General features: G+C 44.4%; 1 protein-coding gene across 4 annotated transcripts in view; it reads right to left on the bottom strand.

The window, feature by feature from the left end:
• Positions 1-17,168, bottom strand: part of SLC5A11 (solute carrier family 5 member 11) — a 42,238-nt gene extending 25,070 nt beyond the window's left edge. The window contains exons 1-4 of one of the 4 annotated variants that reach the window (XM_027126599.1): positions 17,016-17,163; positions 12,996-13,067; positions 7,992-8,096; positions 6,732-6,791 (exon numbers count right to left, since the gene is read on the bottom strand). In XM_027126599.1, the coding sequence (XP_026982400.1) occupies positions 6,732-6,791; positions 7,992-8,096; positions 12,996-13,067; positions 17,016-17,150 (372 nt within the window). In that variant the 5' untranslated portion in view covers positions 17,151-17,163. Of the gene's footprint in view, positions 1-6,731; positions 6,792-7,991; positions 8,097-12,995; positions 13,068-17,015 lie in introns of all 4 variants that reach the window. The other 3 variants (XM_027126597.1, XM_027126598.1, XM_027126600.1) reach the window with 3 other exon arrangements.
• Positions 17,169-25,872: the final 8,704 nt, after the last annotated feature.

Here is a 25,872-nt window from a genome sequence, read left to right on the forward strand (position 1 = left end):
ATTTCAACACTGATGTAGGTGGGAAATTTTTTTCATAATAAAATATTGGCCAAAAAAATTGAACTCTAGGAATAAATAGACACCTTAAAATTAAAAAAAAAAAAAAGAAGCATCTCTTTCCTCCCCCTCTCCCCAAAAGGGCAATTCGGGATTCTGACCCTCATGAGTGGCTTGCCTCAGCCCTCTGATTTGCTGCAAGGCAAACACAGCAGGGATTTTCCAGAAGCACATTGCACTGAGCTCTGACACTCTATCAGGGAATAACACACGGAAAGATTCAATCAAACCATATTGAACGGACACACTCTTGGTGATGGTATGAAAGCTAATTAGAGAGAGTGCATGAGAGCTTCAGCCCATTCAGATAAGTGGACCAAGGAAGATGCTCCTCGAGAGGATTCACTATCTCGTCTGTGAATGACAACCACCAGCTGGTTTCGTTGGGGAGCAAGACTCTTATCATTGGCTGACAGGTTTTTTGGGGTTTTTTTGCGGTACGCGGTCCTCTCACCGCTGTGGCCTCTGCTGCTGCGGAGCACAGGCTCCGGACGCGCAGGCTCAGCGGCCATGGCTCACGGGCCCAGCCGCCCCGCGGCATGTGGGATCTTCCCAGACCGGGGCACGAACACGTGTCCCCTGAATCAGCAGGCGGACTCTCAACCACTGCGCCACCAGGGAAGCCCAGGACCGACAGTTTTATCATCAGTTGACCTCCATTACGATCTAGAGAGCCGCACAGCCTGCAACATGCAGGAAGTTTCTAATGAGCTAAGAAAGGAAGGAGGCATGAAAGTCATCAGAAGGCGAGCAGTACTGGTATCTAGAAATCAAACTCTGGGGAGAAATGTGAAGCTAGCTGACAGACAGGAGGCAGAACCTAGGCTGTTTGTCATAAAGTAGCTAAGAAGGCAATTTGCCAGCAAGCGAGGATGAGAGAGACAGAGACAGAGAGGTGAATGACTGTTAACACAGGAACCACCCTCTGAGTGTTGCTGGGTGAGTGCTAACAGGAAATAAATGCAGCCAATGACGACTGCCCTGAGAGAGGACCGCCCAAGTGCCTTGGTCTGGTGGTTCCTCATCTCCTGGGGGTGCAGGGCAGTGAGGGAACTTCAGCATCTCTCTCACTCTCCCTTGAATCACGTCCAGACAGCCACACTCAGTCCTCATGTAAAACCCCTCCCTCTTCCTCGGAAACCCATGCCATCCGGCCATAGCAACTTCCGCCCACCCCAAGCCTCCCGGGAACACTGTCCAGCAGCCAATGAGAATTCAGCTCCTTCACTGTCTTCCCCTCTTTCCAGACTTTCCCCGAGTCTGGAAGCAGCTTCAAGGACAGTGACGAGCACCCACTGGGACATCGTGTACAGTGTCTTTGTTTAACCCCAACAGATGGGCATTTCCACTCCAGCAACCCATTTCTCTGGCCAACATCCAAACCTCATCATCTCCAGGACCCCATTCACCTCCGATACCCCAAATTTTCATCAGTGCAACCCTTCCGTTTGCTCACTCTGATGACCCCGGCTTTGGGACCTGACCAAGACTTTCAGTCCCTAATTGGTGCCTCTTCTTTTGGGTGTCAGCTCATCCTTCATTTCACTTCCTTCTGAAATCATGGACCCTGCTACTGAGTAATTTCAACAAATATTTTTCAAATACATACTATGTATCAGGCACTGTTCTAGACACTGGGAGAAAACAGAGAGAGTTCTTGCCCTCCTGGAGCTTACAATCTAATGGGAGAAACACACAGTCTAGTGCAGTGGCTCTCAATGGAAGGAAGAGATGTCATACCTCCCCAGGGAACATTTGGCAATGTCGGGAGACACTGCAGCTGCCACAGTTTGGGGGGTGCTATTGGCATCTAGTGGATAGAGATCGGGGATGTTGCAAACATCCTACAATGAACAGACTACCCCTCACACACGTATAAAAACACACAACAAAGAATTATCCTGCCCCAAATGTTACTACTGCTGATGTTGAGAAAGTATAATGGGAAAAACACACAGTCTAATGGGAGAGGCATATTAATTTAATAATCACACAAGCAAATGCAAAACGGCAACTGTGGCAAACACAATGAAGGAGGAGACTTCACCTAATCAGAGAGGTTAGAAAGGGCTTCCTGGAGGAATAGTTGCTTGAAGTAGGATTTGGATAGATGATAGGAGTTAACCGAATCACAAAGGAAAAGGGAAACTTTCCAGCAAGAGGGGAAAGCACTGTAAAGGGCTGGGGAAGTAGAGAGCCTGGTAAGGATGAGGAACTGTTAGACCAGTGCCTGGAATGCAGTTGGCATTCAGCTCAATAAATGCTTCTTCAGTGAACAAATAAATGAATGAACTGACAGGAGTAAACTGGTGGTTAGAGAGTAGGGTGGGCCCCTAAAGTGTAGAGGTCATTTTCCATATTCATAAGTAAAACTGGTCTGTAATTTTCTTGATGGGTCATATTGGCATTATCCTATTCTCAAAATATGGTAGACAAAAATTACTTCTAGGTGGATAATTGACTTAAATGTGAAAAGTTCTAGAAGGTAATATAGGAGAATATCTTTATGACTTTAGAGTAGGAAATATTTTTTAATAAGACATAAAAGATAGTAATTAAGGAAAAATGATAAATGGAACTACATTAAAACTCAGATCTGTTAAAGGGAACCCTCCTACACTGTTGGTTGGAATGTAAGTTGGTGTAGCCACTATGGAAAACAGTATGGAGGTTCCTTAAAAAACTAAAAATGGAGTTGCCACGTGATCCAGCAATCCCACTCCTGGGTGTATATCCGGACAAAACTCTAATTCAAAAAGATACATGGGGACTTCCCTGGTGGTCCAGTGGTTAAGAATCTGCCTTCCAATGCAGGGGATGCAGGTTAGACCCCCTGGTCAGGGAACTAAGATCCCCCATACCATGGGGCAGCTAAGCCCGTGCACCGCAAGTACTGAACCCGTGTGCTCTAGAGTGCTTGCACCACAACTAGAGAGAAGCTCACGGGCCACAACGAAAGATCCTACATGCTGCGACGAAGACCCGACACAGCCAAGTAAATAAATAAATATTAAAACAAAACAAAACCAAAAAGATACATGCACCCCAAGTTCATAGCAGCACTATTCACAATAGCCAAAACATGGAAACAACCTAAATGTCCATCAACAGATGAATGGAGAAAGAGAAGAAAGACAAATACTATACAATATCACTTATATGTGGAATCTAAAATATGACACAAATGAACTCATCTACGAAACAGAAATAGACTCACAGACATAGAGAACAGACTTGTGGTTGCAAAGGGGGTGGGGGGTGGAGGAGGGATGGATCGGGAATTTGGGATTAGCAGGTGCAAACTATTATATATATAGAATGGATAAACAACATGGTCCTACTGTATAGCACAGGGAACTCTATTCAATATCCTGTGATACACCATAATGGAAAAGAATATGAAAAAGAATGTATATATATGTATAACTGAATCACTTTGCTGTACAGCAGAAATTAACACAACATTGTAAATCAACTATACTTGAATAAAATAACTTTTTAAAACATCTAAGATCTGTTCATCAAAAAACACCATTAAGAGAGTTAAAAGGCAAACCACAGAATAAGTGGGGAAAAGATATTTGCAACACATATAATCACCCTAAGGGCTTGTTTCCAGAATGTATAAAGAGCTTCTATCAATAAGAAGAAGCTGTATAACATAATAGAAAGGTTGGCAAAAGTCCTAGACAAGTTACTTCCCTAAAGAGAAAGTCCAAATGGCCAGAAAATATATAAACAGAATTTTCAGTGGAAAGAACAGTGAGAGGGACTTCCCTGGTGATCCAGTGGTTAAGAATCCACCTTCGGGCTTCCCTGGTGGCACAGTGATTGAGAGTCCGCCTGCCGATGCAGGGGACACGTGTTCGTGCCCCCTCTGGGAAGATCCCTCATGCCGTGGAGCGGCTGGGCCCGTGAGCCATGGCTGCTGAGCCTGCGCGTCTGGAGCCTGTGCTCCGCAACGGGAGAGGCCACAACAGTGAGAGGCCCGCGTACCGCAAAAAAAAAAAAAAAAAAAAAAAGGTGTTCACAGCAGCATTGTCCATCATAGGCTAACATTAGGAGCAACCTTGTTTATGTGCATCGGGACATGTATAAAAATGTTCACAGCAGCGTTGTCTATCATAGGCCAACATTAGGAACAACCTAAATGCCCATGAAAAAAAGAATAGACAAATATATTGGGGTATAGTCATACTACAGAATACTACATAGCAATGGAAATTAACACACCAGCTACAGGCAAGGAAAGAATGTAACCCCCCCAATTCCATGTATATTTCATTCCAGAAAAGTACAATTAAACCATCTTGTTTAGGTATGCCCAATTAAAACTGTGAAGAAAAGTAAAGAAGTGAGTCCAGTGAAAGTCACTGTGAAAGGAAGGCATCTGTGATCTGCTAAAGGCACGTGGGGGAGTGTTATATTTTGTGTCTTTTTTTTTTTTTTGGACGCCCCATGCAGCATGTGGAACTTCCCTGACCTGGGATTGAACCCGGGCCCCCTGCAGTGGAAGCAGGGAGTCTTTCTTAACCACTGGACCACCAGGGAAGTCCCTGTTTTGTGTCTTGATCTGGGTGTTCATTTTACAGTAGTTTGTTAAGCTGCACATTTGTGCTTTACCAATTTTCTCTGTGTTTATTTTATTGCCCAATAAAAATAGATTGGGTAGCTTTTTAGCTTTTTTCAGCAGTCTGGCATTTATTATCTAATATGGGCTTAATCTTCTCTCTGAATAAAATGTTGCCCAAAGAATGTCTAGAGTCACAGGAATTTTTTATTGAACAACAGAGCTTGGAGATCCTTTCACAGCAGCACAACTCTGTCAATTTCAGCCCTTTTCACAGCATGATATCCACAGTACAGATGCCCAGTCCCCTAATGAGCAATACTGGGGCTGTCCACAGGTTTTTCTATTACAAACTATAGAAGTCATTTCAACTCTTCATGCCTCTTATTAACCTTCGATCACACAAATTCCTTCCTCATTCAGCAAATGACACTGTCTTCTACTTCCCAGAGAAAATGGAAACCATCAGCTGAGAACATCTGGCCACCCTACCTATGAATTAACCTACATCTCCACCATCCTTTACTCTTTCCTATACTAGGTGCTCAAGAAATATCTGCTGATGCTTTGGCCCAGAGATCCTCAGTTCCAGTCAGTGTTGTTCTATCCCAGAGATTTTGTCTATGTGGGAGCTAATCACAGGTGGGTATGGGCAGACCCAGGCCCCCAGTCACCAAAAATCGTGCTTTTAGACTCAGTATTATCTCCAAGTGAGGTTATTTATCCCTACGTCACTGCCCTTTGCATAAGATTGCACTTCTTCTGGTAAGGAGTGATTTTTTTTTTAATGATTTCTCTGATCATTAAGTAGTTCCTTATACTTTGTATATTTTTTTTAATTTCTATAATAAAAAGTTAAACTCAGTTATTGCTTGATGAATAACACTATGATATTGTATGATATCTTGCCCTGTGTAGTAGAATGTCTAAAATAGAATTAAGTCTAGATGGTATGAATGACAGAAAGCTGTCAGTAAGATCACAGGTGATTTTTAAGTTTATTTTTTTATTTTATTTTTTGGCTGCACTGCACAGCATGTGGGATCCTAGTTCCCCCACCAGGGATCGAACTTGCACCCCCTGTATTGGAAGCATGCAGTCTTAACCACTGGCCTACCAGGGAAGTCCCTAGAAGTGATTTTTTTAACTACTTTGGAAGCATGGAGTCTTAACCACTGGACTGCCAGGGAAGTCCCTAGAAGTGATTTTTTTAACTACTTTATTTTTCAAAAAGTCTAAAGCAGCATTATTTTGTAACAAAAATTTTGACATATCACATCAGCCAGAAATAACTCAATTATTATGGTTTTGGGTACAAAGGAAGAAAAAAAATCACTGAATCGCGCGCGAGCACGTGTGTGTGTGTGTGTGTGTATGTTAAAAGCAGTAATATGTTGTGGCTTAAACATTTAGAAAAGACTGCGATTTTTACATTTGTGTTTTGGCATTAAAAAATTTTTTTTGAGCCTACGTTTCTTCCAGCTTCTGAAAGCCCCTGCCCCCCATGTATCTTTGATGTCCATCACTAGGTGGGAAATGCTAAGGACACGGTTCCTAATTGTCTCAGCTGTGCATCATCCCACGCTAATGCTGGGACCTCTGAGGGACTAACGCATAGGCCCCCAACCCCTGGGCCGCAGACCAGTGCCGGTCCAAGGCCCATTAGGAACCGGGCCGCACAGCAGGAGGTGAGCAGCGGGCGGGCCAGCGTGGCTTCATCTGCCCCTCCCCATGGCTCCCCATCACTCGCATTACCTCCTGAACCATCGCTCACGTTACCGCCTGCACCATCCCCACCATGCCCCCTTCCCGTGGAAAAATTGCCTTCTGCGAAACCAGTCCCTGGTGCCAACACGCACTGCAACGGAGAGTGGCCCCCGCTCGCCGCAGCTGGGGAAAAGCCCGTGCGAAGCATCGAAGACCCAATGCAGCCAAAAATAAATAAATAAATTAATTTTTTAAAAAAAAGTTTGGGGACCGCTGGTATAATGGATGTCCGCAGGCAGGAGGGAGGGAAGGATGCTGGTGGGAGGGAGGGAATGCAAAGCTGACCCTCCCAAAGGGTCTTCCTGTTCCATAGCACCTCAACCCCCCTCAGACTCACCTGACCAGCGATGTAGATAGGGAGGAAGATCCAGGCCAACATCAGCACGGAAAATAAGCCCTGCCGGGGAAAAGCGGAATCAGGATTCAGCTCCCGCCCACGCTGTGATGCCAGCGTGGATTTCCCCGTGTCCAGAGGGAACCTGGCCTCATCTGCCTCTGGTTCCATCTCTTACTTACTGAGTAGCTCACCCTCCCTGGGCTGTCACATTTTCATGTTTAAATAGGACACAGGGATGAAGTAGGGCAGAATGGAACTAGAAGCTCTTTGTGGCCCCCAGTGCTGTGTGTCCTAAACCTTGAGTGTCCCCCTTCGTCCCCTTGTGTTCCCTCCCCTCCTTGGGCTGGGGTTAAATCAAGCCTGTGAGTTCAGGCAGGCCACTCTGATGAGTCGCTGGTGATGCTGGAAGAGTTTATACAGGTCTCTGAGACTCACTTTTCTCACCTGTGAAATGGGAATAACTGCCCCCACTGGGTTGTTGGAAGGAAATCGGTGAGATGATGCTTACTGAGCACTTACGATACACCAGGCATTCCTGTGCACACTTTATAAGCATGAATTCCTTTAATCCTCTCAATGACTCGGTATGGCAGGTATCATCATTATCTCTGTTTTATACATGAGGCTCAGAGAGATCTAGTAACTTGCCCAAGGTCACACAGCTTATAAGTTTTAGAGCCCAGATGTGAACCCAGGCAGTCTGATTCTAGTCTGTAATTGAATCCTGTAATATGATGATGTATGTGGTATATTTAAGTCTGTGGCACAGAGTAAGTGCTTAAAAAATGTGAGTCATTATGAAAATGAAGATCACTATTAATAAGTGCATCCCTTCCCACTAAGTGAAAATTATCCTGCTACATAGAAGAGTGTGTCTTATCTCTTGGGTATCTGTGGGGTGACAAAAGGATCAAGAACCACTGAACCACAAAGTTTTGTGATGGGCAATTGATATCTAATATACAGAAACACCCTCCAGTCCCACAAAACCTTCTATCTTCTGCATCGACGTGGGAGAGACTCTGAGCCTTCTTCACACATGTATTTGCCTTATGGGCTCCCATCAAGCAAACACAGGGAGGCCTGGGACTTGCAGATCAAACTGATTTTTGTTAACTAGGGGTGCCCTTGATGATTCCTGTCTGCTTTTTCATAAAGCACCACTCTATTTTTAAAAGAGCAGAGCATGCATACAACTGCTCCCCGGGATCTACCTACTGCGTAGAGGGTGGGCTGTCCATGCCCTGGTAACATACGTACATTAAATTCATAAGCAGTTACAGAAAGGCCCGCAGCAGCACCTGACCCTGCCAGGCCAATGAAATGTCCACTTCCAACATTGCTGGCAAACAAGGATGCACCCACCTGTGGGGAGATGATAGATCAGATCTTGGAGCCAAGGTCTGGTGTAGCTTCTTCCCACCACCAGTTCTTCCCATTCACCAAAGAGACCAAGACAAAAGGAGAAGTGGAGAAAGCAGGGCCATCCCTAGCCCATCTAAGCAACTTTTTAGAAATTAGAAGCCTCTTCTTCCCTAAGACTATTTTACTTCCACCTTTAGAAAACTGGCATAACAAATACACATATCTATGATGCCTAAGATGTGAACTGTGTCCCCTCTAGGGTTGTGCAGTGCACAACTTGAACAACTGTATGCAGCATCCCTGCGGGGGAGGGAGGATGACAGGTGTTGTAGAAAGTGCTTCAGGATGAGAATCACGAAGCCTCTGTTATTCCCCAGCTCTGCTTCTAACTTAGCAAAGAAGAGAGCCCTCCTTCTAGTAGAAATCTAAGTGGTCAAGACGGTAATTGATGACCACAATCCCTGGTCTCAGTTGATTGCATGAGACAGGCCTGGGCACCTGGCCCAAGCTGGGCCAATTACATTCTCTCTCCTGGGAATCTGGAACTGGGAAACCATATTTGCTGGTCCCTTAGACTGGGGGTGTGTAACCCAGGGAGGTGTGTGTGTAGCAAGGAGATGGGGGAGGTGAGTAGCATGTTCAACTATGCACTCATCACTGCCACTCTGCTGAGAGAGAGGAGAATGAGGTAGACTTGCAGAGAAAGGCAGATCAAGAGAGGACAGAGCGAGATGGAGACAGAGATAGAGATAGGTGAGGGAAGGAGGGAGAAAGAGACAGAGAGGGAGCTATCTGTGAGAGGACTGTTGTGCCTCCCATTGACTTTCTGGTCTCTGGTTTTCATCTGATTCTATTCCATTGATCTGTCCTTATACCAGTATCACACTCTCCTGATTACTGTAGCTTTGTAGTAAGTTTTGAAATCGGGAAGTATAAGTCCTCCAACTTTTTTCTTCCTTTTCAAAATTGTTTTGGCTCTTCTGGGTCCCTTGCATTTCCATCTGAATTTTAGGATTGGCCTGTCAATTTCTGCAAAAAAAGAGGGGAGGATGCAGCTGGAATTTTGATAGGAATGGCGTTGAGTCTGTAGTTCAGTTTAGGGAGTATTACTATTTATGTTAAATAGATACCATCTAGTGCGCCATTTTAATTCCCTTATTGCTATAGCTCAGGTGGCTACAATGTCAAACAATTGCCACTGATTTTTTTTAAACTAATGCCTCTGGGTAAAGGGCTGCTCACACTAGATCATCACTGAGTCAGATCCAATAAAGACAAGTTGTGCAAGGGAAGCTTTCCAGGGAGCTGCAAGATGGGTAAAAACCTGACAATAATATGAGAATGGGACTTTGAAAGAGATCCAATCCTGTTCTAACCAGTGGCCTTCAAGACTACTGCAGAGCTGAAGAGAAGGGAATGAGAATAGAGCCAGGTAAACCCCCACAAAACTTCCTGTTCTTACTGAGATTCAGCTGTTTTTCTTGAATTAAAGCTCCCTGGATGGATACTAGCATTAGGTCAATTTCCCGAGTTCTGAAAATGTTGATTTTGACAATGTTGCCACTGTTCTCATGGCTTTTATGCAGGAGGAGATTTCAAAGATCTTTATTCTGCCACTCCCAGTGACCCCACTCTGCAGGCTCCTCTGATTTTCCACTCTTCCCATAAAGAATCTGCGCTGGCCTGTGGCTTATTTTGATCAATACAATGTGGTAAAGGTGACACTGTGTGACTTCCAGGCCAACACACAACAGCTCGGCAGCTTTGCCCTTGGAATCAGACGCCTTGTAAAAAACCTTGGGCCGGGCCATTAGATGATGAGAGGCATAGAGAGAGAGTGAAGTCCTTGCCTTCTAGCCAGTCTAGCTCCTGCCGGAGCTCCAGATCTGGGATGAGGCCATCTTGGACTTCCAGCCCTTCCCAGCCACCAGCTAGACGCAGCTCCATGAGTGACTCTAAAGAGCGGGGGAGGAACCACCCACTCAAAACACGCAATCGTTAGAAATAATACACTGTAGCTGTTTTAAGCTGCTAAATGTGTAGGTGGTTTGTTAGGCAACAACAGCTAACTAATGCACATGTTCCAAAGCCTATTCTCTCTCTCTCTCTCTTTTTTTTTTTTCACTTAGTAATTACAGAGAAAATGGATTTATTAATCAGGGGCAGACCTGGATTAACAAAACTCCTAAGATTTACACATAAAAGCAGAAAGCTAATTGATTTCCAGTGAGACTTACAACTGGGTGTGCAACCAGATATTCAAATTGTCTAGCCTCCACAGCCTCTCCACGTAGATAAGCTACGTGAGAAGCCAAACTATAATCAGAAGGTTGCTTTGTGGACTAGAGCAGTTCATAATGTGATCCAAATGTTTAGTGCTATCAGACTCTGTTTACCAGCGACAGACATCTGCTACTTGAAATGAAATGATGGGATATGCACAAAGGCACCTGCCCCCGGACAGTGTTTAGGTGGGCCAAGGCTGTGAGAGACCACATAAACCTCTATAACCAATTCCTATCAGAACTAGTATTGATTTTCTATAGATGTTAACATTTTATCAAGCCAAAGCCCATACTCTTAACCACATCTCCTTCACATGGACATCATTCTCCTTAGATGAAGAAAGCAAAAAAAGCTCCGAAATTTCCCTTTGCTTCTTGACCTGGGGAAGGGTCATCCAAGGAGTATGAGCACAGAAATGGTCCCAGAAGTGACATGCGAAAGCAGGCATACTTAGGTGGGCTGCTGTATTGCTACTGAATTTTAGGAACTCAGCATCACTCCTCATAGAGACCACTAGAGCAGGATTTCTTAAAACTGTCACTGAATACTTCCTTTGTAGCCTTCTCTAAGTTCACTGCACCTGCACTGCTATTTACTTAATATTTTATCTTATATTGACTTCTTCTTTAACTCATATACATGAATCACATATTATTTAGTCAATGTATTAGATATTAATACAATATATTAGTAATATAATAGTACATGCATATATATATATATATATCCACAGCCTTTAGTAGAAAATCAGTATCACTGCTCTACATAGAAGAGAACCATACAAATAAAATGAAAATGAAAAAAAAATTATTAAATTCTAGCTAGGTTCTCTGGACGACCAAATTCACTTAGCCTGAGGCTTGCATTCTCTTTTATTTTTATTTTATTTTATTTAGTTATTTTTGGCTGCGTTGGGTCTTTGTTGCTGCACGCAGGCTTTCTCTAGTTGTGGCAAGCTGGGGCTACTCTTCGTTGCAGTGAGGGGGCTTCTCACTGCAGTGGCTTCTCTCGTTGTGGAGCACAGGCTCTAGGCACGTGGGCTTCAGTAGTTGCAGCACGTGGGCTCAGTAGTTGTGGCTCACGGACTCTAGAGCACAGGCTCAGTAGTTGTGGCACACGGGCTTAGTTGCTCCGTGGCATGTGGGATCTTCCCGGACCAGGGATCGAACCCGTGTCCCCTGCATTGGCAGGCGGATTCTCAACCACTGTGCCACCAGGGAAGCCCCTGCATTCTCTTTTAAACACAGAGATTAGCCAGTGCTGGAAGGTTGGTAAAACCCTATTAGTACCAAAATTTGACTGTTTCTTTTATGTAACCAGGAGGATTAACAGAGAATAGGAAAGGGGATAATGTTCTCACTAAGTAATTTGATGTTATTTAATGCTCTGTCTGTGCACAACTGAAAAATCATGGGGCACATATTACTTATATTTTGGGAAACACTGCACTAGATTACAAGCTCCTTGAGGTTGAAGACGAGCTCACTAATGTCTGCTGTGTTTGGCACACTGCTGGACATATTCCTCAGGGAATTTTTTAAATGAAATCGTTGAATATATAATCCAGAGCTCATTTTTGGTATCTTTTGAGGACACTGGTCATTGTCTTTAGACATCTCATGGACCAGAAACTTATATACCTGTTATCTCTGCATCTTAAATCCTACATCTTTTGGACTCCCTGCAAACGGGAGATGTCTTCTCTCTTTTTAGTTCAAAGATTTAACACTTATATTAGGAGATCAAGAATAAAATTATTATTCCTGATCCCCTACTCAGGGCCCAGGAAACAGAGGTCTGTGTGCATGTGTATGTTGTCTGTGCACATGTGTGTGTGTGTGTGTATTTAGTAATGCCTTTAGCTACCCTTGAAAAGAAAATACTAATTGGGCTGTTGTATTTGTTATTTATGTTCTCAACACCCATTCCACCTTGTCCCAGTCATGCTCTCCAGTTTTCCTTCAGAGTCTAGCCCCTCTCATTTCTCATCACATATGCCTCAGAGCAGGCTCCATGCCCCACAGCTTAGGCACTGAGTATGTGACCCAGTTAGCACATCAAACTACCTTGGTCACAGTGATTGGCACAGAGATGGGCAAGGGACACAATCAAAGATGGGATATTTTCCAGGGATACTGCCATGGAGGCAGGTGCTCTTCCCTTGCTAGGCTGGAACTTGAGAGGATGAAAGGTCTGGAGCAGTGGCCGCCATCTTGTTGACATGAAGTTGAGCCTGTTTGGGAATAGCACCCATCCAGAAGAAGAGAAGCAGATAGAAATAGATAGATGATAGATAAATAATGGATAGATAAATGATAGATAGGTGATAGATAGATAGGATAAACAGAGGGAGAAACCAGGTCCTACTTATCACTTGGGCCCCTATACTCTGCCATACCTGAACCCAGACCAACCCTCAGCTTCTCCCTTAGGTGAGCTGATGAATTCTTTTTGTTCAAACAAATTTGAGTTGGAGCTAAGCCTTCTCTAGTCTAGACTGTGACTTCCAGACAACATGGAACCAGAGAGTCCTGAGCGAGCAAAGGTTAGACAGAATATCAACACCTGAAGAGTCTTTGAGAAGTAATTTTAATTGAACCAAAGACTACTTACTGGCCACCACACCATGTCCCCTCCAGCTAGAAAATAGCCTTTCACCGTGTCTCTTTTGGTCTTCACTGTGGACTGAAACAAAGAAGAGGGGTGGGTGAGGGAAATGTTAGCAATCAGACACCTCCCAAAACGGTCTAGGCCACAGATTATAACCCGGGAGTCCAGCAGGCCAGACTCAAATTTATTTTGGTTTTTTTTGTTTATTTGTTTTTGGGTTTTTGTTTGTTTTTGGTTTTTTTGCAGGAGTCCCTGAGCGATACTTCCCATGGACATTGTTTGCCTGAAATATCTTACTTCACTTTTTTTTTTTTGCCACGTGGTTTGTGGGATCTTATTTCCCCAACCAGGGGTCGAACCCGGACCCTCGGCAGTGAAAGCACAGTCCTAATCGCTGGACCGCCAGGGAAGTCCCTCAACTATAATTAAAAAAAAGATTGAGGGACTCCCCTGGCAGTCCAGAGGTTAAGACTCCATGATTCCACTGCAGGGGGCACAGGTTCGATCCCAGGTCAGGGAACTAAGATTCCACATGCCCCGTGGCTTGTCCAAAAAATAAAAACTAGAAATATTATAAAAGTACAAAACTCTGAGGTCCTTTAAAAAAAAATGACTTCCCTGATAGTCCAGTGAGTAAGACTGTGCTCCCAATGCAGGGGGCCAGGGTTCAATCCCTCGTTGGGGAACTAGATCCCGCCTGCATTCTGTAACTAAAAGATCTCACATGACGCAATGAAGACCCCGCAGCCAAAATAAATATAAATAAATAATTAATTAAAAAAAAATAAAGTATAGTTGATGTGTGATATTACATAATTTACAGCTATACAATATGGTGATTCAAAATTTTTAAAGATTATACTCCATTTTAGTTGTTATAAAATATTGGCTATATCCCTCTATTGTACAATATATTCTTTTTTATTAATAATTAATTTATTAATTTTTTTGGCTGCATTGGGTCTTTGTTGCTGCACGTGGGCTTTTCTCTAGTTGCAGCGAGCGGGGGCTATTCTTCATTGCGGTGTGTGGGCTTCTCACTGGGTGGCTTATCTTGTTGCAGAGCACAGGCTCTAGGCGCGCGGGCTTCAGTAGTTGTGGCTCGCGGGCTCTAGAGCGCAGGCTCAGTAGTTGTGGCGCACAGGCTTAGTTGCTCCGCAGCAAGTGTGATCTTCCCAGAGCAGGGCTCGAGTCCGTGTCCTCTGCATTGGCAGGCAGATTCTTAACCACTGCACCACCAGGGAAGCCCTGTACAATATATTCTTGTAGCTTATTTTATGCATAATAGTTTGTACCTCTTAACACCCTACCCCTGTATTGCTCCTCCCGCCCTTCCCTCGCCCCACTGGTAACCACTAGTTTGTTCTCTATATCTGTGATTCTACTTCTTTTTCGTTATATTCACTAGTTTGTTTATTTTTTAGATCAAATATATTTTGTTTGACCCACAGTTTTTAAGAAGATTTTCATCTGAATGCCCTTAGAGGAGACATAAACTCTTCAGGTCAACACAGCCCCTACCACTCCCTGCCTCACAGATGTATAATAACCCACTAGATCCCCCTAGGCATTTGAGTTTTAGACTCATGGCTTGTATAGACAAGCCACAATGAGCTATAGATAGCTCACAATGGATATCATTTATTGAGCATCAGTACTATGTGACAGACACTATACTAGGCATTTTGAGGCATCATCTCATTTTAATCCTCACCAAGTCCTATGAGGTTGGTGTCATCAGGCCAGTTTAACAGATGAAGAAACTGTGGCTTGGAAGTAAAGTCATGTATGTAGTACCATATTTCTACAGAGCAGAAGGCTGGGAACTCAAACCTAGGTCAGCCTGATTTCAGAGCTCTTTAGGAGTGAGCTTCCTGGCATTAAAGGTGTTTTAACAGAGACATTTTAACCACTAAGTAGCTATTTGTGATAAGTGGTTTAACTTCTCCCAGCCTCTGGGTGCAGGTGATGGTGAGAGGAGTCTTACTGGATGGGAGATGACATGAAATGATATCTTTTCATCCCTGCAAATGATCTTACTATAGAAAACAGACACTATGGCTCATTCCTGCTGAACCCTGACACAGGAAGTATTTTCCAAGAGTAAAGAACTCCTCGTGCTAAAAGGGATCTTCTAAATCCATGACTTCAAAAACTAGTAATACATCAGGGTCTCCCAATTCTCTTGTGAAAATATAGATTCCCAGGAACTCTAACCCTCACACTAACTCTACCCCTACACCTAATCCTGATCTCAAACCTGTCTGAATCAAAAGCCCTGACTCTTGGGAATTCCCTAGCGGTCCAGTGGTTAGGACACGGCACTTTCACTGCTGGGGCCCCGGGTTCGATCCCTGGTCAGGGAACTAAGATCCCGCAAGCCATGCAGTGCGACAATAAATAAATAAATAAATAAATAAATAGGTAACTAAAAGCCCTGACCCTTAACAACATCTCACCCATCTCAATATCAGATCCATGGTCTTTGGGATGGCCAGTACTTTTACCCCCTGATTGATCTGGAGCAGGGAAAGCTAAGGGGTAAGAGTAGAGAAATGATCTACAAATAGTCAAACGGAAGTGGGGACACCTCAGTAGGCTACAGTTTTCAAGTCATTTGACCTGAAAATCAGATAGCAGCACCTCCTCTGCACTATCCTTTATCCCAAAGTTACTGTCTCTTTAATATGTAAAGCGTTCCTAGAAATTGATAAGAATAAGAGCAAGAACTTAATGAAAATGGAAAAAAAATATGAAACCATACTTCACCTAAAGGAAACAAGTGGTTCTTAAACATATGTAAGGATGTTTATTTTAGCCTCACTGATTATAAGATAGTACATTGAGATATTGTGTTTCCCTGTCAGTTTGGCAAAAATGAAAAAGTTTGACAATGCAGTGTTGCTGTGGATGTGACTTTCATACACTTAATGATTTTGTGCAGATTGGCACTAAGCCTAAGGAGGGCAATTTGACACAAGCTATCACAATTACAAATACATATATCCTTTAACCTGACGATTCCACTACAGGGAAGTTATCCTACATTATAGTTGTATACATCCAAAATAATGTGTCCAAGACTTGTCTATTACAGCATAAATTTTAGTGTTAAGAGATGGGGAACAATCCAAATGACCCTCAGCAAGAAACAGGTTAAATAAATTGCGGTATGATCGTCTATGGAATACCGGGCAAATTTTTTTTTTTAACACCTTTACTGGAGTATAATTGCTTTACAATGGTGTGTTAGTACTGGTCAACTTTTAAGAAGATACAGAAGCGTCCATATACTGATATGAAAAGATATCCAGGAGACACTGATCAGTGAAACATATAAAAGTAAAAAACGGTATGTATAATAAGCTACTTTCTATTTAAGAATGAGGGAAATATACACATTAATATTTGCTTGGATTTACCTAAAGAAACTCTGGAAGAATACACTAATGTACTAAAAAGTTAATAACAGTGGTTGCCTGTGGAGGGAAGGGTAGTAGTAAGACTTTTCACTGTGTGTCATTTTAAGTTGTTTTTATTTCACTGCCTTTAAAAAAACAAAACTACTTTTTAAAGAGCATGGGCTTCAAAGTGAAGGATATGGATTCTAACCCCAGCTCTCCTAACTTACTAACAGAATAAGGAACTTAAATTCTTTGAGCCTCGGTTTTCTTATCTATAAAATGGGGTATAGCGATAGTACCTTCTTCATAGCGACCTGTGCAAATTACATGAGATAACATGAATGAAAGTGCCTAACAAGGTACTTGACACACAGTTGATACTCAACGCATTCTTTAAATAGTAAAGTTTTGATTAGGAAATTCCCTGGCGGTCCAGTGGCTAGGACTCTGCGCTTCCACTATAGGAGGCACGGGTTCGATCCCTGGTCGGGGAACTAAGAACCCGCATGCCGTGTGGCACGGCCAGAAATAAAAATAATAAAAGTTCTGATTACTGTGTGACCTTGAGCTAGTCTCTCACCCCACCCCAGCCACTTTCCCTCCCCCTGACCTGGCTTACCCATAGTCCAACGGCCAGGACAAAGAGGAAGTACAGAACCAGCACTGCGATGTCACCTGGTTCCAGAGTCCTCTGGGGAAATGCCTCCAAGGGATCTGGCCGCGTGGGCTGAGGGCTGCTGGGGCTGCTCTCCATGGTCCTGAATGAACTCTCTCACCCCTGTGGAAGGGCAAATGCGTGTCAGATGCCAGGACCTGGTGCCACTCTTCTCACCCTCTCCGTGGCTGCCTCCTTGGGACATCCAAGCAAGAGGACACACGTGGAGGAGACAACCTCGGGAAGGCAGATGCATCCACCCACTCACTCAGCAAACATTGACAAGGAAGTCACGTCAAATCTACAGTTAATGTTTACCAATCCAACCACTCGCTTGGCAAAATACAAAGAAGAATACACAATTTAAGTAATACAGATGTTTCACCACCCTCTTCCACATACCCGGGAGTGAGAGAAAAACAAGACACCTGAGTCAGTCTCTGTTCCCCAGGTACCTCACTGCTGGGTGAAAGTCAAGCCAGCAATTTTGTCAGAGGCTCAGTGAGTCAATACAATCTTGTTTCACTGCTGGATACGCCCATAAAAATGCATATATTTAATAAACACTTATATAGTACTTACTACATGCCAGGCATCATCCTAAGTGTTTATAAACCTGTGAAGTGGGCACTGTTGCTATCATACCATCTTACAGCTGGCAAAATTGAGGCACAGAGAAGTTAACTAACTTGCCTAAGGTAACACAGTTCAAGTGGTAGAGCTGGGATTTGAAGGCTAATAATCTTGCTCCAGAATCCATGTTTTGAACCAGTATCTTAAGGTATTTCTCAGTATATTGCACTTCCTTGGGCAATTTAAGGGATTCCTGTGGTGGGTAGAATCATGTCCCCCTCAAAGATGTTTACATCCTAATCCCCAGAGCCTGTGAATGTGTTACGCTATATGACAAAGGACAATTACATTTGCAGATGTAATTAAGGTTGCTAGTCAGCTTCCCTTTAAATAGGGAGCTTATCTGAGTAGGACTAATGCAATCACTAGGGTCCCTAAAAGTGGAAGAGGAGATTAGATGAGAGAACCAGAGAGATAAGAGTGTGAGAAGGATTTGGCCTGATGTTGCCGGCTTTGATAATGGGGTAATGGGGCCACGAGCCAAGGAATGCAGGTGACTTCTAGAAGCTAGAAAAAGCAAATTAATGGATTCTCCCCTAGAGCATCCAGAAGGAAGTGAGCCCTACTCTCACCTTGACTTTAGTGCAGTAAGACCTGTTGAGAACTTCTGACTTCCAGAACTGTAAGATAATGAACTTGTGTTGTTTGAAGCCACTAAGTTTGTGGTAATTTGTTACAGCAGCAATTGGAAACTAATACAATTCTCAAGGGTAATTTTTTTACTATAAGCAATTTGGGCTTTGACTTACTTCTGTGTTAAGATGACTCCACTCTGGAGGTGTCAGCCTCTAGGGGTTCAGGAATGAAAAACTCAGTCCTGCCCTCTATGACGTGCACCCCAATAATGGGGTAAACCCACTCAGATAATAACACAACGTGATGTTTCATACAGTGGAGGTACATAGAGGTAGAGGTATTAAGGATTCAAGCTTAGGAGTCATCAAGCTGGCTCCCCCCACTTACCGATCCTGAGAACTTGGACAAATTCCCTAACTTCTCAAAACCTTAGCATTCCCATCTGCAAAATGGGGCAATAAGAGTTTACATTTCATAGATTGCTGTGAGCTCGTACCTGTGAAGTGTTAAGAACAGTGCCACGCACAGCTGTGTTCAGTAAATTGTAGCTGCTATTATTAACATTACTAATTTTCTACAATGTACAATGAGGTAAGGGCCACCTAATTTTACATGGAGAAATCCAGATGGTAGCATATGACTGGGTTTTGAAGAATGAGTGGGTGGTCCTACACAGCATAAGCGGGTATGAGAGAGCATTCCAGGCCAAGACAACAGTATCTACAGACATTGAGGTGTGAAAAAACATGTCATGCTTAAGGAACCATCAGATTCTTGCCTGAGTATTAAGCAAGATTGGAAGGAGGGAGATGGGCAGTGAGGCTCATATAATGCTATGAAGACATTATACCAGCCCTTTGATGTCATTCGAAGGATTCTGTAAGGTCAGTAATTTTCAAAGATAACATCAGTTGTCATCATCTTCAGATATCATCCCGTTTTTATGATTTAATTTTTAATTGAGCATTTTTAAATTTATTTAATTAATTTATTTTTGACTGTGTTGGGTCTTCGTTGCTGCACGCGGGCTTCCTCTAGTTGTGGCGAGAGGGGGCTATTCTTTGTTGCGGTGCGCGGACTTCTCATTGCGGTGGCTTCTCTTGTTGCGGAGCATGGGCTCTAGGTGAGTGGGCATCAGTAGCTGTAGCACACAGGCTCAGTAGTTGTGGCTCACGGGCTCTAGAGCAGAGGCTCAGTAATCGTGGCTCACGGGCTTAGTTGCTCTGTCGCATGTGGGATCTTCCCAGACCAGGGCTCAAACCTGTGTCTCCTGCATTGGCAGGCAGATTCTTAACCACTGCACCACCAGGGAAGCCCCATTCTCTGTTTTTATAACAAATATTTTGTAATATTCCTTTTACTGAAAACGGAAATGAAATTCATAGTTAGTGTTACCTACCTACACACATAATTTTTTAAAAAAATCAATGCAGTGTTCTAACTCTATTATAAAAGAGAAATAGAAGCAATTTATGATTAAAATGATGGATAATCCAAAACGTAACTGCTCCATCTGACTCCACTGCAAGACTCAAAGGGACAGTCAGATCACTTTACCTATTATACTGAATAAATTTTTAATTTAAGAGAAATAAGAAAATAGGAATCCATTCTATTCCAGAAGCACAGAATAAAGCATGAATTTACAGAGGAACACCAGAATGTTTAAATTTGTGAAAAATGCTTTGTGATTTTAAATGTTATGAAGAAGTCCAAACAGCTCCCACGATATACCATGCTTCTAACTTAAGATAGAGCCCTCTGAGAAATATCAGAGACAGCTTGGTGAAAGTAAAAAGCAGGTACATTTTTTTAAAACCATTTTTTAAATGAAGTAAAGTTAATTTACAATGTTGTGCTAGTTTCAGGTGTATAGCAAAGTGATAAATATTCTTTTTCAGCTTCTTTTCCATTATAGGTTATTATAAGATATCGAATATAGTTCCCTGTGCTATTTTTTTTAATGTAAAAAAAAACAATAGCCAACACTTTGTGTTTTGTGCAAACTGGTTCTACTCTTGGATAATTGTAAGCATGTTTTTCGCCTGCGTGAAGGTCAGGTGGGACACCTGAAAGTCCTGGTTGCTTGGGGAAGTTCTGTGAATTTCAAGGTGTCTAACATGTCTGGTCTCCACCCAGCCATGGTACCCCAAGTCACTGTGACAACCAAAAATATCCGATAAATTTTCAAAACATCTCCCGGCAGGCAGCAATGCCTCAGTGGCACCCCTCTGCTCTAGGTTAAGAAATGCTACTGAAGAATTTTGAACAAGGTGGTGGAAGTGGTGCAGGACAGAAGAGGCTTGACTGGAAGCAAAAAAGGTGGGCGGGAAGGGTATTTTGAAATAACCCAGACTTGAGATGAAGGGTGAGAAAAAGTGCATTAGAGAAATAATTTGGGTTAGAATCGGTAGGACCTGGAGATTAATTAACAGGGTAAGCGAGAGAGAGGGGGAGAACTGGGGATAGTTTCCTACTTCTAATCAGAGCTGCCCAAAGACAGAATGGCCTGGTCACCTGGGTGGGATGTTCCTTGTTCTTAAAGCAGAGTTTTTCATCTGCAATACTATTGGCATTTTGGATCACATAATTCTTTATTATAGAGAGCTGTCTTGTGCATTGTAGGATGTTTAGAGCATCCCTGGTAGCTACCCACTAGATGCCAGTAGCACCCTTCCCACAGTTGTGAGAGCCACAAATGTCCCCTGGGTTGAGAACCGCTGCCTTTGAGCCCTAGAAGATTGGACAGTCACTTAGAGAAGATGCCTCAGGGGGGCGCTCAATAACTTTTAACGTCCCTTCCCACGCCAAGTACAGAGGATGCTCACAGCTTCTCAGACCTGTGAGAAGACTCAAGCAATCACTGATCCATAGCTCTCATCCAAAGATGAACAGACAAGAGAAGGAGGGAAGGAGGGAATATAGACTTGCCAGTATCAGGCAAACCCAGCTCACTCACCCCACTCGAATGCAGGAGTGCGTAGTGGAAGCGCCAATTCTACCTCAGATCACCCCTCAGCCCTCCCTGCCTCAGTCAAGCCTAGGTGTTATGATCATTGTTGTCTGTCCAATGGGATGGTAATAACCTAAATGAACCAGAGAACTTGTAGGGAGAAAGTAGAAAGGGAAGACTGGGGCTGGAGACCCTCCCTAGGGCGGAAGTAGAGGTTCATAAATGAGGGTCTAACCAGGAGACTGATTCTGGAGGCTTGGGGAGGACAGGGTGGATGGTCTTTAAGGCTGACTCAGGGGTGAAGCGCCTGTTAGGTAGGTAGTGTTCTTATTGCTATTCCACAGCCAAGGAAGTGGTGTCACATGACTGAGTGCCCAAGGCAGGACTCAAATCCAGATCTGTCTGATTTCAGAGCCTGTATTTTCTTTCTTTTTTTGCCATGATTTAAAAAAAAATATTAAAAGGCTTCCCTGGTGGAGCAGTGGTTAAGAGTCTGCCTGCCAATGCAGGGGACACGGGTTTGTACTCCGGTCCGGGAAGATCCCACATGCCACGGAGCGGCTGGGCCCGTGAGCCATGGCCGCTGAGCCTGCGCGTCCAGAGCCTGTGCTCCGCAACGGGAGGGGCCACAACAGTGAGAGGCCCGCGTACCGCAAAAAAAAAAAAAAAAAATTAAAGTATAGTTGATTTACAATATTGTGTTAGTTTCTGGTATACAGCAAAGTGATTCATATGAGTATATATATTCATATATATATATATATGTATATATATATCTCCTTTTTCAGATTCTTTTCCATTAGAGGTCATTACAAGATATTGAATATACTTCCCTGTGCTATACAACAGGTCCTTGTTGTTTATCTATTTTATATATAGTAGTGTGTATCTGTTAATCCCAAACTCCTAATTTATCTCTTCCCTTTCCCCTTTGGTAACCATATGTTTGTTTTCTATGTCTGTGAGTCTATTTCTGTTTCGTATATAAGTTCATTTGTATCATTTTTTTAGATACCACATATAAGTGATGTCATATTATATTTGTCTTTCTGCAACTTACTTCACTTAGCATGATCATCTCTAGGTCCATCCATGTTGCTGCAAATGGAATTATTTCATTCTTTTTTATGGCTGAGTAGTATTCCATTGTGTGTGTATATATATATATATACCACTTCCTTATCCATTCCTCTGTTGATGGACAATTAGGTTGCTTCCATGTCTTAGCTATTGTAAACAGTGCTGCTATGAACACTGAGGTGCATTGTATCTTTTCGAATTAGAGTTTTCTCTGAATATATGCCCAGGAGTGGGATTGCTGGATCACATGGTAACTCCATTTTTAGTTTTTGGGGGAACCTGCATACTGTTCTCCATAGTGGCTGCACCAGTTTACATTCCCACCAACAACGTAGGAGGGTTCAGAGCCTGCGTTTTCAAACAGTTCAACTGCTTTGAAGTACTTTGCTGCTTCCAAAACAGGGGACTTAGGGAGGATGAGGGCTGGGACCGGAGGAAGCAGGTGGAGATTGATGTTGCATTGGGGAGTGGGGCAGCTTGTTCTAGAACCCCACAGGTCTGAAAGGGAGGAAGGGGAGGAAGGAAGGAGGAAGGGCAGCAGAAAGCCTGGTGACACTCCCTCCCCCGTGTCCAGCCCAGCTCCCAGCCGCCCCTTCCAGGCCTCTGCCTGCCAGGCACCGAGAGGGGCGGGAGCAGATAAACAAGTCATTCATCACCCGCTCCGGACAGGCTGGCACCAACTCCAGGCTCTTCCTGAGTCCCAGGGAGGGGGGGGACCTGCCGGCGGCCAGGAGGGACAGGCTGTGTCTTCAGGGTGGGAGTAGGAGCTCGGACAACGGACCAGAGAAGCTGTGGAACCCAAGTGCTGCTGCCTCGGCCATGCGCTCCCAGGCGGAGCCCTCCACGTGCCCTCGTTCAGTAAAGTCACGCTGTCACCGTCACAGGGATCATCTCTAAAGCTTAGTGAGCACTAGTTATTGAAGTGCTAGGCCAGGAGCTCGCTTTACATTGGTCCTCTTATCTCATCCTTGTCAGCCCAGTGAGACAAACACCTTACACCTCCATTATACAGGTGGGAAATGAAGCCACCAAGAAGTGACAGTGAGCTGGGTTCAGGTCCTGGCTGTGCCACTGGCCTCTGGGTCACACTAAGTGTCAGAGGTGGGATTTGAACCCAGGTCCTGAACCGAAGCTCATTGTTATCCAATACTAGTTGGTGTGTCTCCTTTTCCTCCCTTCCTCCTGCCCTTCTCTTCTTCTTTCTCTCCTCCCCTCCTTCAGTCCTTCCCTCCCTCTACTTGTTTCTTTTCCACAAACATTTATTAGGCACCAGCTGTGTGCCAGGCTCTGTGCTAGGCATGGAGGACAAAGTGGTGATTACTGTGGATGTGACCCCCCATCCTCGAGAGATCTCACTCAGCCCCTTGCAGCTCCTTGTGTGCCCAGAGCCACCAGCTGCACTGCCCCGGGAGGGCTTCACCTCCTGGGAGGGACCCTCCCCTGTGGGAGGCCAGGGTTGACAGGAGTCTAGGTAAAGCGGGTATTGTAACAACGGCCCTGTTTGCAAGAACACCTTACCCTTGCCCATTGGCTAAGGAACACAGGAAACTCAGCAAGCAGAGACGGCTGCTCACCCCTTTCCTTTCAGCCGCTTACATAATTTGCCAGAGCAGATGTGGAAATTTCCCCAGTGAGAGGCAGGGATGGGGAAGCACATCCACAGCAAGGTGAGGGGTCTGACTGTGTTCCCTGCGTTCGGTTGCTGAGAGCGTCTCCTGCGTGTGTGTGCACTGGTGGGGCTACAGTATCCTCTACAACACGTGTGCATCTGAAACATTTCATGATGGAAGAAAAAGGAACAAGCGGATAAAGATTTACAGCATAAAACCATATGTGTATATTAAATACATTCTGAGACAGAAAATAGTACCAACTATTTTGCCAGGATGCAGGCCTATTTGCTGAAGAACAGCAAACACGTTAGCAGGGACAGAAAATGAAAGAGACAGAGAGAGAAACCAGGGAAGGACTCTGCACTGGCTAAAGATGACAATGACCATCTAATTACACAGTTTAATTTGTAGGCAAAAACTCCCTGGGAAATAGATGCACTGCGATCAAGTGTAAAGATGTTAGAACTGCATTGCCCGGTTCAAATCCCAGCTCTGCCACTTACTAGCTCCGTGATCTTGGGCAAATATGCTCCCTGAGGCTCAGTTTTCCCATCTATAAAATGGGGATATTAATCAGACCTATGTCACAGTTTTGCTAAAAGCATTAATCGAGTTCATTATAGAACGTGATCAGGTCCAGAATACTTGGTCTGACTCCATCCTTCTTGGAGGAAAAAAGAAAAAGAGCATGGACTTCGTGGCCACGCAGACCCTGGCCCCCACGCGTGTGAATCTCACTTTAAGAACACCGCACTCCTACGAGGCCAGGTCTCTGGTTAACCCCACTGAACAGGTGGGGAAAACAAAGCCCAAGCTGGGGCCCCAAGGTCACGCCACCGGTAAATGACTGAACCGGGGCTTCCAACCGGGGCTTGACCTGCAAGTTCCTAACCACTGCTCGGCACGTGCGCCCTTGGCAGGGAAAATTCCAGAGGTGACAACAAGGGCCTGCACAGGGCCGGCAGATTCCTTCCACTCCTTTGTGGAGGTAACTGCCTCCTTCCTCAGCCACAAGCCTGGCCTTTGGCTCAAGTCCAAGATGCCCAGAGAGGCTGGTGGTAGACGGAGCCCAATCAGAGGGAGGGGGTCAGTTCTGTCAGGCTGAGCGGAGCTGTCAGAGCCTAAAACTGCAGAAGCGAGGGCCACAGGAGGACCACCTCCGGCTGCTCAACCGGCTGATGCTATGTGGTTCATTAGGAATGGGTCTCTAGAAAAAAGGGCCAGAGGACAGATGCCAGGGGTCTCTGTGCTGAAGCAGAGGCTGGGACTCTCCCCAGCCTGTTAGAAAGAGCCACCTCTCCGGTCACTAGGAAGGAAACAATGGGCCCGGTAGGGTCTGGCTCAGGAGGTTAGCAGGTGTGAGTACCAGGGAGCCAGGTGAGGTTTCTCCTCCACCCGCCTCCCCCTTTCAGTGACAACCTTGTCTCTTGATCCCTAGAGAGAATAGATGTCACAAGAACACCTTCTGAGCCCCAGACCTGTCTATCCAAATGCCGGCGTGGAATCTCTCACGGATGCCCAGTCGGCATCTCAAACGTAATACATCCAACTCGGAGACCACAATCTTCAAGGGCAGCCAGTCTTTCCCTTCTCACTAAATGGCAACTTCACCTACCCTGCTGCTCAGGCCGGAAACCCGAGAGTCACCCTTAGGTCTTGCATTCATGCATTCATTCATTCATTCACTCATGCAGTGGTCTGTGAGCACCTCCTACGTGCTGGCCACCACGTCTAAGCACCAAGGATGCCGGGGCTCGCAAACATACCATCAAAGACATTATGGCGTCTCTTGCTCAACTCCCGCAATCTATTGACCTCTGATCCCGTTCTGTTCTACTTCTAAAGCAGAGCTGCAGTCTATGCATTTCCCCGCACCTTTACTTTTATTGCTTTCATTCAAGCCACCGTCACTGGAAGAATCTTGCCTTCCCAATGACACTCTTGCTTCCTTGGAATCCACTCCCCT

The sequence above is a fragment of the Aethalodelphis obliquidens genome, unplaced genomic scaffold (assembly GCF_003676395.1).
Source record: "Aethalodelphis obliquidens isolate GAN/ISIS:26980383/991018 unplaced genomic scaffold, ASM367639v1 scaffold30, whole genome shotgun sequence".
Lineage (NCBI taxonomy): Eukaryota > Metazoa > Chordata > Mammalia > Artiodactyla > Delphinidae > Aethalodelphis > Aethalodelphis obliquidens.